The 13,489-nt window shown below is 47.1% G+C and overlaps 1 protein-coding gene across 2 annotated transcripts; it reads left to right on the forward strand.

Annotated features, from left to right (window-relative positions):
- The first annotated feature begins 370 nt into the window (after positions 1 to 370).
- BECN1 (beclin 1) lies at positions 371 to 13,401 on the forward strand. 2 transcript variants are annotated; one of them, XM_047845615.1, is made up of 12 exons: positions 371 to 511; positions 786 to 914; positions 4,765 to 4,832; positions 5,735 to 5,793; positions 6,466 to 6,556; positions 6,670 to 6,806; positions 6,967 to 7,161; positions 8,069 to 8,215; positions 10,319 to 10,468; positions 11,240 to 11,300; positions 11,740 to 11,882; positions 12,598 to 13,401. In XM_047845615.1, the coding sequence occupies exons 2-12, from the start codon at positions 788 to 790 to the stop codon at positions 12,764 to 12,766; spliced, it is 1,347 nt and encodes a 448-aa protein (XP_047701571.1). In that variant the 5' UTR covers positions 371 to 511; positions 786 to 787; the 3' UTR covers positions 12,767 to 13,401. The 2 variants fall into 2 exon arrangements, with proteins under 2 accessions (XP_047701571.1, XP_047701573.1); XM_047845617.1 differs by lacking the exon at positions 371 to 511 and having other exon boundaries at positions 892 to 914; positions 5,735 to 5,876.
- The last annotated feature ends 88 nt before the right edge of the window (positions 13,402 to 13,489 follow it).

Below are 13,489 nucleotides of genomic sequence, written 5' to 3' on the forward strand. Positions count from 1 at the left end.
TAAAATATAAAATAAAACAATAAAATTTACCTTCTCACCTTCCCCTCCAAGTGTGTCTACCACTTTCAGGGGTGTTTAAAAGAAAGCCGGGTTCTCCCAAGGAGAAACTTTTAAAACTGATACTGCAAGAAGAATTAAAGTGGTTCCGCTCGGAAGTGACAAATCTAAAGAAAAGTCACAGAATTACAAACCGGCAGTCTCCTCACTCTCAACTCGTCCTTCACCTCCCCTCGCTACCTTTGCCCACCCGCCGACGCCTGCCGCGCTTCCCAGCTTAGCCTCTAGGGGGCGCGACGGCGCCCGTAGGCGAGTGGACCCGTTCTGACCTCTGGAGCGCCGGCAGGGCGGTCGTGGCGTCACGTCCGGTCCGGGCGGAAGTCCTCCCCTGGCCGACCGGGAAGTAGCTGAAGACTGGGCGATGGCAGTTCTGGAGGCCTCCCTCTGGGGCAGACCCGACGCCACGGTGCCCCCGCGGTAGACCGGACCACGGTGGCGGGCACCGGGTTCCAAGGTGACGGGCGTCGGGGGCTGAGCCGGGGCCTTAGAAGGGAGCCTGGGAACCCTGACGGCCCCTGTTGCAGCCCCTCCCTGACTCTGGGCTGGTCAATTGCCTTTGCCAGCGCTGCCCCGGAAACGGGTCTGCCTGGTATCAGACCGTTCCTACAGGGAACGGCGCGGGCGAGGATTTGCCCCCTTGACTACACCAGCAAGGCAGGTGGTAGCCTCGGACCAGGGGCTCGAGGGCGCTGATTCTCCCTAACATCGCCTCCTCTCCACCGCCGCAGGGATGGAGGGGTCTAAAACGTCCAGCAGCACCATGCAGGTGAGCTTCGTGTGCCAGCGTTGCAGCCAGCCCCTGAAACTGGACACGAGCTTCAAGATCCTGGACCGTGTCACTATCCAGGAGCTCACAGGTCAGCGAGACCCTTGAAAAGAGGGTGGTCAAGATCGTGGAAAATGGGCAGCTTTAGAGATGTAGGTCTTAAGGTAGCTATCTTTGTAGTCGGCCATAGACTCTCGCTGTATGAACCTAGGAAAGTCATTTCATCTCTCGGGCTCCCTATTTTCTCTTTGGGAACGTGAAGGAGTTCTGACACTGTATCCTTCTGAGAGCTTCCTATTCTAAGGAGAGGTCCTTAGTGTTCTGCTCCTGCTGTTTCAGAGTAAAGGAATGTGTGTGTATAATAATAAGCACCATTTGTTGAGGGCTTACCATATACCAAGTGCAGTGCGTGCATTACTTCATCTGTGCAACAGCCCCTACGGGAGAGTACGATCATCATTTTACACATGAGGAATTGAGGCTCAGAGAGCTTAAGTGACTTATCAGTGGCCAACAGCTGGTAAATGGAGGAGCAGAGTCTTAAAGTCCCACAGTAAGATGAAGTTAGAAAAGGAACAAAAAGGCTGAATAGGTAGTTTAAATAAGCTCGAGGGTCCAGAGTCAGCCTGCTTGGATTTAAATCATAACTCAATTACTTGCTGACTGACTTTTTGCAAGTTACTCTACTTTCTAAGCCCTGGTTTCTTGGTTTATCTGTAAAATGTAAAATGACCTCAGGATAGTTGTAAGGATCAAATATGATGAACATAAGTACTTAGGAATATACTGGGCAAATAGTACTCAATAAATGTTAGCTATCATCATTACTGCCAATTTCCCTTTTTTGAGTAGAATTAACTCTAATACATTTTTAGCCTTTTATTATGGAAAGTTTCCATCGTATGGTCAAGAGAACAGCGTAATGAACTCCCTTGTATCCGTGACCCAGCTTCGACAATTAGCCACATTCTGCCATTCTTGTGTTCTCTATATCTTCACTCACCTCCCATCCCCGCTCAATTATTTTGCTTTTTATTCTTTTGAAAAAATAAATTGGCATGTCTTTATTTTTTTATTTTTTTTTTAATATGAAATTTATCGTCAAATCGGTTTCCATACAGCACCCAGTGCTCATCCCAACAGGTGCCCTCCTCGATGCCCATCACCCACCTTCCCCTCCCTCCCACCCCCCATCAACCTTCAGTTCTCAGTTTTTAAGAGTCTCTTATGTTTTGGCTCCCTCCCTCTCTAACCTCTTTTATTTTTCCTTCCCCTCCCCCATGGTCTTCTGGTAAGTTTCTCAGGATCCACGTAAGAGTGAAAACATACGGTATCTGTCTTTCTCTGTATGGCTTATTTCACTTAGCATAACACTCTCCAGTTCCACCCACGTTGCTACAAAAGGCCATATTTCATTTTTTCTCATTGCCACGTGGTATTCCATTGTGTATATAAACCATAATTTCTTTATCCTTTCATCAGTTGATGGACATTTAGGCTCTTTCCACAATTTGGCTATTGTTGAAAGTGCTGCTATAAACATTGGGGTACAAGTGCCCCTGTGCATCAGTACTCCTGTATCCCTTGGATAAATTCCCAGTTGCTGGGTCACAGGGTAGATCTATATTTAATTTTTTGAGGAACCTCCACACTGTTTTCCAAAGAGGCTGCACCAGTTTGCATTCCCACCAACAGTGCAGGAGGGTTCCCGTTTCTCCACATCCTCTCCAGCATCTATAGTCTCCTGGTTTGTTCTTTTTTGCCACTCTGACTGGTGTGCGGTGGTATATGAATGTGGTTTTGATTTGTATTTCCCTGATGAGGAGCGACAGCGACATTGAGCGTCTTTTCATGTGAATTGGCATGTCTTTAAATGCACAAGTGTTAGCTGTGCTTTAAAACAATGTTTTTTTAATCTTTATTTTGGGGGGGGGGGGAAGTGCAGAGAGAGGAAGGTACAGAGGATCTGAAGCAAGCTTTTCACAGACAGCAGAGAGCCTGATGCGGGGCTTGAACTCATGGACCATGAGATTATGACCTGAGCCGAATTTGCACGCTCAACTGACTGAGCCACCCAGACACCCCTAAAAAATTTTTTTAAGGTTTATTTGTTTAATCTCGACACCCCACATGGGGCTCAAACTCACAATCCTGAGATTAAATCGCATGCTCTCCTGACCAAGCCAGCCAGTCGTCTTTAGCTGTGCATTTTTGACAAAATGGATAACTCAGTATAACTCAGATCATGGTGATGTAGAAAGTTTCCTCATGTTCCCTCACTTTCCTTCCTAGTTATTCTGGAGGAAAGGGGATGTTGACATTTGTTGTGGAAAACCTCAAAGTATATAATGAGCCCTCACATACCCATCACCTCCACAATTATCAGTGCCTATTTAATCATGTTTCATCTACAGCCCCATCTATTCCCCTCCCACCCTGGAGCAAATCCCAAACATAAAAATACTGTAAATGTTTTGGTAAATATTTTTGAAAGACAAGGTGTCTTTTTGTTTTTAATTTTTTTTAATGTTTGTTTATTTTTTATTTAAAAAAATTTTTTTTCAACGTTTATTTATTTTTGGGACAGAGAGAGACAGAGCATGAATGGGGGAGGGGCAGAGAGAGAGGGAGACACAGAATCGGAAACAGGCTCCAGGCTCCGAGCCATCAGCCCAGAGCCCGACGCGGGGCTCGAACTCACGGACCGCGAGATCGTGACCTGGCTGAAGTCGGACGCTTAACCGACTGCGCCACCCAGGCGCCCCGTAGTGTTTGTTTATTTTTGAGAGAGAGACAGAGTGTGAGCAGGGGAAGGGCAGAGAGAGAAGGAGACACAAAAGTCGAAGCAGGCTCCAGGCTCTGAGCTGTCAGCACAGAGCCCGATGCGGGCCTCGAACCCACGAACTATGAGATCATGACCTGAGCTGAAGGTGGACGCTTAACCGACTGAGCCACCCAGGCGCCCCAATAAGGTGTCTTTTTAAAAACACAGCCATTAGAGGCTCCTGGGTGGCTCAGTCGGTTAAGCATTGGACTTTGGCTCAGGTCATGATCTCACGGTTTGTGGGTTCAAGCCCCTCATCAGGCTCTGTGCTGACAGCTCGGAGCCTGGAGCCTGCTTTGGATTCCATGTCTCCCTCTCTCTCTGCCCCTTCCCCTCACACACACACACACACACACACTGTCTCTCTCTCTCAAAAATAAATAAACATTAAAAAAATTTCAAAACACAATCATACACATAATCAAACACAATATAATAATAATCATACACATAATAATCATACACAATTATCAAACACATAAAAAATTTAACAGTTCTTAATCTGATTTTAATGGGGGCAAGGGGAAGAAGATAAGAGATTTCATCTATGTGCAAATGGTACTTTAAGAAAAGGGTGGTGGGGCGCCTGGGTGGCTCAGTCAGTTAAGTTTCTGACTTTGTCTCAGATCGTGCTCTCGCAGTTTGTGCTGAGCTCAGAGCCTGGAACCTGCTTCAGATTCTGTGCTCCCTCTCTGCCCCTCCCCCACTCACACTCTGTCTGTCTCTCAAAAATAAACGTTAAGGACAAGGTGGAAGGCAGCGCATGGGTGCCTCAGTCAGTTAAGCGTCCTACTTCAGCTCAAGTCATGATCTCACGGTTCCTGGGTTCGAGCCCCTCATCGGGTTCTTTGCTGACAGCTCAGAGCTTGGAGCCTACTTGGATTCTGTGTCTTCCTCTCTCCCCCACCCTCCCACCCCCACTTGTGCTGTGTCTCTTTTTCTCTCTCTCTCTCTCAAAAATAAATAATAAACATTAAAAAAATTTTTTTAATAAATTTTAAAAATTAAAAAGGTGGAGGTGGGAGTGGTGATGAGAATTTGTTTTTATTATTTCCCATATTTTCATACACAATCTGGCTTTGTTAAGACTCTAATTCAGTATTTTCCTTGTCCTTAGCTCCATTACTTGCCACAGCCCAGGTGAAACCAGGAGAGACCCAAGAGGAAGAGGCTAACTCAGGAGAAGTATGAAACACTGGAATGCAAACTGGGTTTCTGCAGGGTACTTGGTGCTTCTAGAGTGCCCAGACTTCTGGAAACTCTGGTTAACAAGAGACATTCTACATGATCAGGCCACTGTGGGTCGTTGGGGAGGTACAGAAATACACCTGAGGTTACAGGATTACTGACTGAGGCATCAGTTTAAAAATGTGGGGAGGGGTTTTTTATTTGAAGCAGAATTACAAGCCATTAGAGGTAGGAGGTGAGATGACCTATGTGTCCAGGTCATCCCAGGGCATGTCTGGTTTATGTCTATTGTCCTAGCTAATTATTAATATCTACTGCTCCCCATTCTCAAAAGTGTCTTAGTTTGGACTAGAGTATGATTACGTTAGCCAGAAGGGATTGTCAGTGTCAGAGAACATGTCATTTTTAAGCTGCGGTAACGTTAGTAATAATTTTCTTTGCTGAAGGTAGATGTCATAAGAGTTTGATGACATATCAATTATGTCAAAGTATCAAAAACATATAAATCATCTACCTTGTCGTATGCCATGGCAAACTTCATTGCAGTCTGATCTGCCTTTTTCCTTGTGCCATGATTTAGGGCCTTCTCTCCCCTACCCCTGCCTGGTCAGTGTTGAGAAAATGCAGATTTAACCACACAATAACTACTATCACATAGATATCACATGGTTTGCCACAAAAAATCACATGGGACTTGGCGTTTGTCTGTATGAGGGGTCCTTTCTTAGTGCACATATACCAAGGATTGGCTAGATCATACCCATTTCTTACGTCTCTGTGGTTTATCAGGTCCTGTGGTTATCAATCAAAGGTAAAGCCAAATGGTTCTGAGGCTCTTTGGGAAATAGACTCCCCCTGTAAGCTGCCAGAATTCTAATGCCCTCTTATTTCCTTCCCAGGAGCCATTTATTGAAACTCGCCAGGATGGTGTCTCTCGCAGATTCATCCCCCCAGCCAGGTGCCTACTACTCCTCAGCCCCCTGTTCCTTGCCAAAGGCCAGTAGAATTTTAATGGAACCCAGAATTGAGACCTGGAGCCAGGTGATGGAAATAAATCCTCATCTAGCCTTTTGGCTCTTCCAGAAAGGACGTATTCTCTTATACCTGGCCCGTCACCTTCCAGTATTGATTTTTTTCCTGTAGCCGTTCACACAATGGGAAGGGACGGTAGCTCTCATGACGAAGAATCGAGAAAAGTTGAGGGAGTGAATGACTAATAAGAGAGAGGGGCTCTTGAAAAGTTTTAAAATAGCAGATGTTAGATGTTCAAGTTCTTAATCGTTGATGCATGTGAAGGCTGCTGGTGAGGGGTATGATATTTAAAAATGGTCTTTCCTGATTCTCCTTCCTTTTCTACTATAGACACACACACATGTCAGTTTTTGATGCCCCCTCTCCCTCCTTAGTCCATCCAGGCCAACCTTCATGCTGAGTGCCCCTGTGGAAGACCAGCATGGCCTTCCCTTGGGAGAGAGGTACCCTTGGGAGGTCAGTCGGGCTAGGAGTGGGTATGCGCCTTGAGGCCCCTCAGCCAGTGCTTGAGAGTCTCTGCCACTGCCACTGCAGTAGGTGGAGTGGAGGAGGCCTCTCTGCTCCCTCATGTGGCCCGTGGGCGGGGGGCTGTCTGCAGGATGATGTCCACAGAAAGTGCCAACAGCTTCACTCTGATCGGGGAGGCATCTGATGGCGGCACCATGGAGAACCTCAGCCGAAGACTGAAGGCAAGTCAGCACTGTAGCAGCATCAGGCGGCGGGCCTGGCCGGGAGAGGGGGTGGCCGGGCAGGTAGCCTGGGTCAGGCCCTCCCCTGACTCTCCCACACCCCACGCTTCCAGGTCACTGGGGACCTTTTTGACATCATGTCAGGCCAGACAGATGTGGATCACCCACTGTGTGAGGAATGCACAGATACCCTTTTAGACCAGCTGGACACTCAGCTCAACGTCACTGAAAATGAGTGTCAGAACTACAAGTGAGTGCCTCTAGAGCCAGTGCCCGGAAATGGAGAACTGGACCGTGCAGCTGTCACTGCTCGGAGACTGCTTGGCTCTTACCCAGGCGCCGTGCTCCGCTCAGGTAAACAGAATGACAGGTTCCCCGCGGTGAGTGTATTCTGCCCGTGTCTTTGGCAGACGCTGTTTAGAGATCTTAGAGCAAATGAACGAGGATGACAGTGGACAGCTACAGATGGAGCTGAAGGAGCTGGCGTTAGAGGAGGAGAGGCTGATCCAGGAGCTGGAAGACGTGGAAAAGAACCGCAAGATAGTGGCAGAAAATCTCGAGAAGGTCCAGGCTGAGGCTGAGAGACTGGATCAGGAGGAAGCTCAGTGAGTGGTCACCCCGTTCCTCTGTCTCCCTTCCCACGAGGCTCCAGGAGAAGCAGCGGCTTCTGACTGAATGTGTCTGAGCAGTTTGTCAGCTGCCGTCGCCTGTCATTTGGTAGCATGTCTGCTCCAGATCCCACATACTTTGCGGGCCCTGCTTCTCAAGGTCTGTTGGGAGGGTTATGTGTGAAGGGTCAGCATGATTAAGTGAAAAAAGCATGTTGGTTGAATAGAGAGCAGAGAAAGAAGGGTTCTAAGTTGCACTGCTGCCCTGGGGGGAGCTGAGCTCGTTTGGGTAAGTCAGCCACCGAAGCTGGCATCCTCCTCTGGAAAGATGGACGTGTTGGCCTACGTTCGTTCTTTCCCAGCCCGGAAATGTCACTGGTGATCTTGACCTGAGAGAACCCCCTGTGTAGTGGAGGAGACACAGTATCCACATTAACTAAAGTTGGGGGAGTGATGGACAGAGAAAAAAGTTAATGTTTTCAAAGGAGTGAACAAGTTACATCGGAAATGGTGTATGCCAACTATACAGAAGGACAGTAAGTGCACAGAAGGGAAGTTTTGGAAGTTCACCTGTGGTCACTTCCTGGAGGAAGCCACTCTTAACGCCCTGACCCCAGTTCTGGAAAAAAATGAGAAATACAAGAGGCATTTGGTCCTGGTTTAGGAAGAGTCCTGTTTGCCTCTATCTTTTGCACGTGGGCAGCTGGAATTTGAGACATTTCTGTCCCTCGCAGGCAAAACAGCTAGGATCTGTATGTTCCTTTGAATGGGATCTGGGCCAAATGGAAAGGATGCTGTAACTAGGTCTAACCATAACCACTAGAATACATCGTTCTGGGGGGTGGTGAGAGAGAAATTCTAGCCCTGAACCTACAGCCTTCAACAGCCACCTTGCTGCTCACAGGTATCAGAGGGAATACAGTGAATTTAAGCGACAGCAGCTGGAGCTGGACGATGAGCTGAAGAGTGTGGAAAACCAGATGCGTTACGCCCAGATGCAGCTGGACAAGCTGAAGAAAACCAACGTCTTTAATGCAACCTTCCACATCTGGTAATGCGGGTTGGAGGGTGAGGAGTGCCCGGAAAGCACTGCGCGCCTGCGCCTTAGCTGGTGACCGCCAAGCCGGGGTGCCCGCCTCCGTGAAATAGGGCTGTGCGTCGTCTCCCCATCCAGGTTGCTTTCATTCCTTGTGATGGGATAGACATCTCAGGGGGTTGGAATTCTAGAGCTTGGTGACATTCACTCTCCCAAGGAAAGGGAAAGATCTGAGCCCTCCAGCCCCGTGAAAACTTTGTCATCTGCCTGGTGCTGATTTCTTAACCCCTAGGGTCATTGATGTATTTATTCGACATTTCATCCATTTAACTAGTATCTGTTGAGTATCTCCACGTGGTAGGCACTATGCTAAGCGCCAGAAGGGCAACAGCAAACAACATGCGTTCTGCCTTCTGGTTGCTTACAGCCTCGTGGAAGAGACGGATACGTGACAGACTGTTGTTATGCGGTATGATAGCTGTAACCCTCGGGTGCTCTGGGGCCACCTAAAGACACTTTGCCCAATTTGGGAAGGCCGCATGCAGAGTTTTCCCCAGGGGAGGTTGATGCTTAAGCTGAGGCACGAAGTGGAAGTTTGCAGAGGGAGGGGGCTTGTTCCTGGCAGAGGAACATCATGTGCAAAGACACGGAGGAACGTGGGAGTGGGGCATCCGAAGAACTGAAAGGAGCTTATTGTGACTGGAGATGGAGTGTGAAGGGGAGAGTGACAGGATATGAAACTGGAGAGTGACCAGTTCCCCCAAGGACCTTGTAGGCCTCATTAAGGGATTTGGACTTCATCCAAAAGGCACTGGAAACCACTGAAGCATTTTAGGCAGGGAAGTGACATAATTACTTTTGCATTTGTAAATGATAGTTTCACCTGCAATGTGGGAGATGATGGGGGCGGGGCGGGGAGAGGACAGTGCCTTTGGTAAGGAGACTTGTCAGTAGGACTCTAAGCAGGAAAAGATAGAGCAGTGGCATGGAGTTTGAGAAAAAATGGACAAATGGAAGAGATTTAGGAAGTCCAATCAAGAGAGCTTGGTGGGTTGTTTTTTTTTTTTTTTTTTTTTAACGTTTATTCATTTTTGAGACAGAGACAGAGCATGAATGGGGGAAGGTCAGAGAGAGAGGGAGACACAGAATCTGAAACAGGCTCCAGGCTCGGAGCTGTCAGCACAGAGCCCGACACAGGGCTCGAACTCACGGACCGCGAGATCATGACCTGAGCCGAAGTCGGACACCCAACCCACTGATCCACCCAGGCGCCCCGAGAGCTTGGTGGTTTTTGAGGGGAGGGAGCAGGGAGAGAGCATTCAAGGGTGATGCCCCTGTTTCTACTTTGGCATCTGAGCACAAGGGGTAAAGATGACAGCTCACATTTGGACATATATTTATTTATTTACTTACCTACCTATGTTTGTATTTGTTTAACATGTTGAGTTCATTTATTTTGAGAGAGAGAGTGCGAGTAGGGGAGGGGCAGAGAGAGAGAAAGAGAATCCCACACAGGCTCTGCACTGACAGTGCAGGGCTTGAACTCACAAACTGTGAGATCATGACCTGAGTCAAAATGAAGAGTTGGATGCTTAACCGACTGAGCCAACTCATGCGCCCCAGACGTGTATTTAAAGTGCCAAGTAGAGGGGCGCCTGGGTGGCGCAGTCGGTTAAGTGCCCGACTTTGGCTCAGGTCATGAACTTGTGGTTTGTGAGTTCGAGCCCCGCATATCGAGCTCTGTGCTGACAGCTTGGAGCCTGCTTCAGATTCTGTGTCTCCCTCTCTCTCTGCCCCTTCCCTGCTCACGCTCTGTCTCTCTCTGTCTCTCAAAAATAAATGTTAAAAAAATAAAATAAAATAAATAAATAAAGTGCCAAGTAGAGGGGCGCCTGGCTGGTTCAGTCAGTAGAGCATATGACTCCTGATCTCATGGTTGTGAGTTCAAGTCCCACGTTGGGTGTAGAGCTTACCTAAGAAAAAATAAAGTGCCAAATAAAGCTTACCATGAATCTGGAGATGGGGGAGATCTATACCAGCGTTTAGGTGCAAACAGGAAGTCTCAAAGTTGCCGAATGTTGAGTTCTCCCTGTATTTTCTCCTGCCCTCCTGCCTTAGGCACAGTGGACAGTTTGGCACAATCAATAACTTCCGACTGGGGCGCCTGCCCAGTGTTCCTGTGGAATGGAATGAGATCAATGCTGCATGGGGCCAAACAGTGCTGCTACTCCATGCCCTGGCCAATAAGATGGGTCTGAAATTCCAGAGGTAAGAAGTGCACCCCTTTCTTGGGGTGTGGCATGTCTTTGGTTTTTTTTTTTAAACATTTATTTTTATTTTTGAGAGACAGAAATAGAGCATGAGTGGGGGAGGGGCAGAGAGAGAGAGGGAGACACAGAATCTGAAGCAGGCTCCAGGCTCTGAGCTGTCAGCACAGAGCCTGACATGGGGCTCGAACTCATGGTCCGCGAGATCATGACCTGAGCCGAAGTCGGACGCCCAACCGACTGAGCCACCCAGACGCCCCCGGGTGTGGCATGTCTTTGATGTAATTTGTATTTCCAGCCTGGTACTCTCCTCTGCTGCGGCAAGAACCCTTGTTCACAACACACCGAGAGTTTTCTGCCTGTGGAGACTCCCGTCGGCTTCTGGTCGGCTTCTGGTAGAGACTCCCAGAAAAGTCGCTTTGCACTCATCAAGCAGTCCTTGAGCTGCATGACCGTAGCTGTGGTCCCCAACCCATCGTCTCCAGAACCTTGGGGGTTCCTCAGGCTGTTTTTAGCTTTTGTTTTTTTTTTTTCAGCCTAAACCAAAACCTCCATTTACCTGTGAAAGACCCCCAGACAATTATGTAATAAATGTAGTTCAGTAAACAGAATCTTTTAAACATGGGAGTCTATGGGGAGATGAGAGACAGAGGTGGAAATAGTAAAAGTAGTCCTTGGATAGGCTGAAGCATGAAAATCACTGGGTCATAACATTTCAATAATCGCTTCAGGAGGAGCCCTGTATCCACCTCTGTATGCGTCTCCATTTTAGGTATCGACTTGTTCCCTACGGAAACCATTCATATCTGGAGTCTCTGACAGACAAATCTAAGGTACTCTGGGAAGCCCCATCTTCAGTGGGATGCAGAATCCTGGTACCTCCTGACAAAATGGTTTGCTTTTGATAATAGCATTTCTTAGTTTGTTCCTTAGGTGGAGGGGTCTCATGATCCTATGTCTTGTTCAATGCCTTGTCTAGTTCAGGATTAGCTCTTTGGGGCCTACAGACAAAAAGTAGGTTTTTACAGTCTGTCGAAAAGGGCTAAGGGCAGATCAGAGGGGGATGTGTATGGTAGGCTAGGAAAGGAGTCACTGTGAGGTATTTAATACATCTCTGGTGATAAAACAGTTCCTGGGCATTGCATTTGCCCAGGATTACTGCTTCCAGTGGAATACAGACAAACAGGACTTGAGAAATGGAGGGTCTTGGGAACACTCTCTGGTAGCCTGTCTTGGTGCCACACCCTCAGCCAGTTCTCTCTTCTTGGGCAGGAGCTGCCATTATATTGTTCCGGGGGGTTGCGGTTTTTCTGGGACAACAAGTTTGACCATGCCATGGTGGCTTTCCTGGACTGTGTGCAGCAGTTCAAAGAAGAGGTTGAGAAAGGCGAGACACGTTTTTGTCTTCCTTACAGGTCAGTATTCCCTAATGCTCCATGAACCTAGAGTAGGACCAAATAGAGCATAACCAAAGGGACAGTAAGAATGGAGGCAAAACATAGTCTAAATGGTAGGAAAGCAAAATCATGACACTGATGGGCAAAGAGTGATTCAACACTATAAGCAGGACAGAATATGACCATCTGGTCACATATTCTCTTCGGTGTTCTGGGGGATTTTCTTAGTACAGAGCTCAAGCTGGCTCTCTAATTTCAGGAAGCTTTCCTCTTAGGCCCTTGGAAATACATAGGAATGCTTCCTTTGGTCAAATGTTGTAGGAGCCCAGTGATAGATGCAGACCTTAGTTCAAGAGAACAAGGCTGAGCTGCTTCTGTCACCCCAAAACAAAGCATTTCTTTTCTCCTGCCTCCCTTCTCTCCCCATGAGTTCAGGGATGCCTAGGAAAACAGTCAGGGGTACTGTAACCCTCACTTACCCTCTGCTCCAGGCTTCTCATTTGTTTGGGTGTGTGTCCTGTCCCTGTACTCTGCAATGACAATGAGGCTCTTGTGACAGCCTTCTTGATGTTTGGCTTTTAAGCAAATCCAAAATACACTACCATTCCTCGCCAAGAGTTCTTTAATAGATAAAATGACGTGAATGGTCCCATGATCAAGTCCCTGCCCGTTTGCCTGAACTGACTTAACTCGGATCTCAGTTACTAATGAGCTCTGCTGTGTGCATCTGCAGGATGGATGTGGAGAAAGGCAAGATTGAAGACACAGGAGGCAGTGGCGGCTCCTATTCCATCAAAACCCAGTTTAACTCCGAGGAACAGTGGACAAAAGCTCTCAAGTTCATGCTGACGAATCTTAAGTGGGGTCTTGCTTGGGTATCCTCACAGTTTTATAACAAATGACTTTTTTTCTTAGGGAGATGTTTGCCTTAAAGGCTTTAAATTTTGTTTTTTTTGCAAAAAAAAAAAAAATGTTTTAAATTAAATTCGGGTACTATTAACAGCACATGTTTACAATACCAAAACAGAAAAAATCTACAAAAGCCACTTTATTTCAGGATATCATGTGACAGGTAGTTTCCAGGGCTACAATGTGTCATGTACAGCTATCAGCCTTTGTCATAGGTTTGACTCTTAACCCCAAACCTTCCTTTCCCTCTCTCCCCTCAAAACAACTAATTTAAAATTTTTGTTTTTGTTTTTGTTTTGTTAACTGAGTTGAATTGAGATCAATGTGTTTTCACTGGGTTTTATCTCTCTCAACTTCCTGCACTTACAATATGAAATAGAAACTTTTGTCTCCACTGAGACGAGGAGATGTGTGAGACGTACAGCTGGATAACGTGAGAAAATGACACATAAGCTTTGGTCACCAGATGATGTGATCAGAAGCTTGCAATTTAACACTTGTCCTCACTTGCTTCCAGTGCTGAATGCCTATTCTGCTCTCTGTTAGAGATATGAAATGGTGTTTGATATTGTTTGAGACATTATGGAGAGATTTAATTATTTGTAATAAAAGATTTACTGCAGTCTGATAACTGCCCAGAAGTGCACTGCTGGTTTTTTTGTTGACTAAAATAGAGCACTTTGTATCCCGGGAGTATTGAGTTCAAGTGCAGGTAT

The sequence above is a fragment of the Prionailurus viverrinus genome, unplaced genomic scaffold, assembly GCF_022837055.1.
Source record: "Prionailurus viverrinus isolate Anna unplaced genomic scaffold, UM_Priviv_1.0 scaffold_35, whole genome shotgun sequence".
In the NCBI taxonomy this organism is placed as follows: Eukaryota; Metazoa; Chordata; class Mammalia; order Carnivora; family Felidae; genus Prionailurus; species Prionailurus viverrinus.

Excerpts from the sequence above, each read along its gene's own strand:
- BECN1 (XM_047845615.1), top strand. The coding sequence starts at position 788 with ATGGAGGGGTCTAAAACGTCCAGCAGCACCATGCAGGTGAGCTTCGTG. Across the intron at positions 5,794-6,465 it reads AGATTCATCCCCCCAGCCAG|GATGATGTCCACAGAAAGTG; the intron begins GTGCCTACTACT and ends GGCTGTCTGCAG. Across the intron at positions 11,301-11,739 it reads CTCTGACAGACAAATCTAAG|GAGCTGCCATTATATTGTTC; the intron begins GTACTCTGGGAA and ends CTTCTTGGGCAG.